This window comes from Trichechus manatus, unplaced genomic scaffold (genome assembly GCF_000243295.1).
Source record: "Trichechus manatus latirostris isolate Lorelei unplaced genomic scaffold, TriManLat1.0 scaffold00176, whole genome shotgun sequence".
Taxonomy (NCBI): Eukaryota; Metazoa; Chordata; class Mammalia; order Sirenia; family Trichechidae; genus Trichechus; species Trichechus manatus.
The window spans coordinates 2,624,273-2,627,374 of record NW_004444112.1 but is presented as its reverse complement, the minus strand read 5'-3'; the positions used below and the strand labels follow the sequence as shown (position 1 = coordinate 2,627,374).

At 52.8% G+C, this 3,102-nt stretch overlaps 1 protein-coding gene across 1 annotated transcript in view; it reads left to right on the top strand.

Moving 5' to 3' along the window:
* The first annotated feature begins 1,582 nt into the window (after nucleotides 1–1,582).
* ZNF324 (zinc finger protein 324) overlaps nucleotides 1,583–3,102 on the top strand; it is a 4,949-nt gene continuing 3,429 nt past the window's right edge. Inside the window, exons 1-3 of the mRNA XM_004386940.2 lie at nucleotides 1,583–1,603; nucleotides 1,867–1,993; nucleotides 2,404–2,541. Of these exons, the coding sequence (XP_004386997.1) occupies nucleotides 1,583–1,603; nucleotides 1,867–1,993; nucleotides 2,404–2,541 (286 nt within the window). The remainder of the gene's footprint in view (nucleotides 1,604–1,866; nucleotides 1,994–2,403; nucleotides 2,542–3,102) is intronic.

Here is a 3,102-nt window from a genome sequence, read left to right as displayed (position 1 = left end):
TCAGCAATGGGTTTGGTTTTTTTTGGTTTGCATTAAGGCTCAAGTCATGCATTTTCAATAAGGTCCCAATGACTAGGGGACCCTGGACCTTGGAACGCTGTCTTTGGGGCCTCCAGATCGGTGAGAACATTCTTGCACAGGAGACTGAGTGGCATGTCCCTGGGAGCGTTTTGCTGGGAACTCTCCCAGACATTGTCTGATGCATCTCTTTGCTTTTATCCTTTCTGATTATAATAAATGGGTAACTGTAAGTATAGATGATAGTCTCTGGATTTTGTGAGCTGTTATACAGAATCAGTGAACCAACAAGGGCAATGAGGCAGCAGTGCATGGCAGAACAGAGTTGATTTGTGTAGACCCAGATCTGGGTGGCTAGGTGGTAGAGAAAGGCTGCACAGGCAGTCAGTGAAGAAGAATAGAGTCCTTCTACCTGTAACCTAGTTCCAGGGAACTGGAGAGAAAGGGAGAGAGAGAGAGAGAGGGAGGCCAGCTGGTCTGAAGTACAGGGAATTATGCAGGCTCCTGAGCCTATAGTTGCTCCACATGACCTGGCCTCAGGTGGCCAGGGATGTTTTGACCCTGCTCAGGATAGCTGATCTAACTCTGAGTGGTTAGGGTCAGAGTTTTTGCCATGGAAGTGCCTGGCAACAGATGGATATGCGGGAAGGTGAAGCCTGGATCCTTTTCCAGGTGGGAATTGGATTCATGCAGATCCTTGCCATGCAATTAGTGATAAAAGTGGGGTTTGCCCACCTTGCCCCTTTTATAGTGCACTGTGTAGTACAGTTTTGCACCTGGTAAGCCATGATGGCAGGTGGACCAGAGTGGGGCAGTGGTGGTGGGAGAAGTGATTAGATTCTGGATAGATCTGCTGATGCATCACGTTCACACCACAAGTGTAGTGAGTGAAGGACCATCCCAAGTTTTTTAGCCTGACCACCTGGAAGAACGAAGCTGCTCTAGACAGAAATGGGAATTTAGAGGAAAAGCAGGTTTCAGAGGAAAGATTTGGAGTTGGATTTGGGACCTACTGTTGAGTCTGATGGTCCAGAATGGAGGCATCACATGGGCTTATAGTTGTACAAGACAAGGTCCTGGTGTCTTGGGCTGAGGCAGGGCCTGGGAATTGGACATAAGAGGAAGGATCTTAGGAACTTGGTAGGGATGGTGTGTTAGGGCCTGAGGGCTGGGAATAGTGGCTGGGCTGGGGGTTCCCTGAGGCTCAAACGCCAATTTTCTGGAAGGTAGCCCAGGGAAGGGAGGGCAGAGGCTGACCAAGGAGATAGAGGGGTGGAGCTGTGGAGAAAAGGATTAACTTCTTGTGTGCCCACCACGTCCTTGAGGCCACCCCCGTAAAGACTGGAGATGGGGTGTCTCTCAGGCCCGAGGAGCAGCACTGGTGTCCAGCAAGCTTTAGCGAGGGATAGCCCCAGGGCTGGGCTTGGACAATTGCTTGTAGCAAGAGCATGAAGAGTGAGTCTGACTAGGAAACAGCCTGTGCAAAGGCTGAGGCATGATTGGACACCTGAGGAGGGGATTCTGGCTACCTTTCCAGGGACTTGCTGTGGCCACCTTGTGCAGAATGGCCAGCGGAGAGGCTGAGGTAATGACTGTGGCCTGGACAGGGAGGTTGGAGGGGTGGCGGCCTGGACAGGTGAGAGAAATGCCATCTATAGAGAGAGTGGCCTGGGGCAAGGCCTGGAAGAGAGTAAGTGACTGAGGGACATCAGAAGAAGTGGCCACTCTCCTCTTCCGCCTCCCCACCTGGCTTCCTCCTCCTTTCCCTCCACTATCAGCCTTTCTTGGGGAGCTGGGTCCTCGGTCACAGAGCTCAGACTGTTCATCTCCTCCTGCCTGCCATTGCAGGGCCTGGTGGCCTTTGAGGATGTGGCTGTGTACTTCTCCCAAGAGGAGTGGAGGCTCCTTAACATGGCCCAAAGAGCCCTGTACCGCCATGTGATGCTTGAGAACTTCGCACTTGTGGCCTCTCTGGGTAAGGCCGTGAGTCCTCTGTGGGAGGTATGGTTGGTGCCAGGCTGGGCCACCAGCATGGCTGCCTCACCTTCCTGGTGGCCCTTGAGCAGCCCCCACCCCCACTGCCCAGGGGCCATGTGAGGCAGAGTTTGGGACCAAGGAGACTCACAGTCTGGCCAGCTCAGCTGCTCCCTAGCTGAGTGTCCCTGTTTGGGCTCCGTGCACTTCCTTTGGCATTACCAACACAGTGGTTGCTTGAGGAGACCACTAGGCTGTTCTGTGAATCCCTCCCTGTGGTGCATGGCATGACGTGGCATGACCCTTGGGTTTTCCTGGTTGCACAGATGACATGAGTTTCCTGCTATCTGTTGGGAGGTGAATTGCCCTGAGCAAGGGCCAGCCCCTCTCCCGCCCTGTCCTCCCCCACAGGACTCGCAGCCTCCCGACCCCGAGTGGTTATCCAGCTTGATGGTGACGAGGAGCCCTGGGTTCCCAACGGGACAGACGTGGCCCCAGTCACAGCAAGAAAAGTCCAGAGGAGGCCCAGCCCTGGTGAGTGGGAGCTCAGCGTGAGGGTGAGCTTGGCACTTGAACTTGGCTGATTCTCCATCCCCCTTTTCAGACCCTTCCTGACACACCCTCCTCTTACGCCTCCCCACCCTGCTTCCTCCTCCTCTCCCTCCACTATCAGCCTTTCTTGGGACCTGTAGCACTGGCGCCGTTGAAGGGTGAGCTGAGGATACTGGAGCTGGGTTCAGACACAGGTCACCCCCAGGCTATGGTGAGGCCTGTTCAGAGCCCAGGAGGGCTATGGGGCCTCAAACCCTCCAAGTCTTGTTGCTGTTATCTGTGGGTCATTCCTTCATTCCCTCATGTGTTTGTTTGTTTTTTTTTTAATTGTACTTCAGGTGAAGGCTTACAGAACAAATGGTTTCTCATGAAACAGTAGTATACATATTGTTTTATGCATTGGTTAACAGCCCCACGACATGTCAACCCTCTCCCTTCTAGACCTTTTTTTTTTGTTGTTGAAAATATACATAGCCAAAGATACACCATTTCAAAAATTTCTACATGCACAGTTCAGTGACATCGACTACGCTCTTCCAATTGTGCTGCTATTCTCAC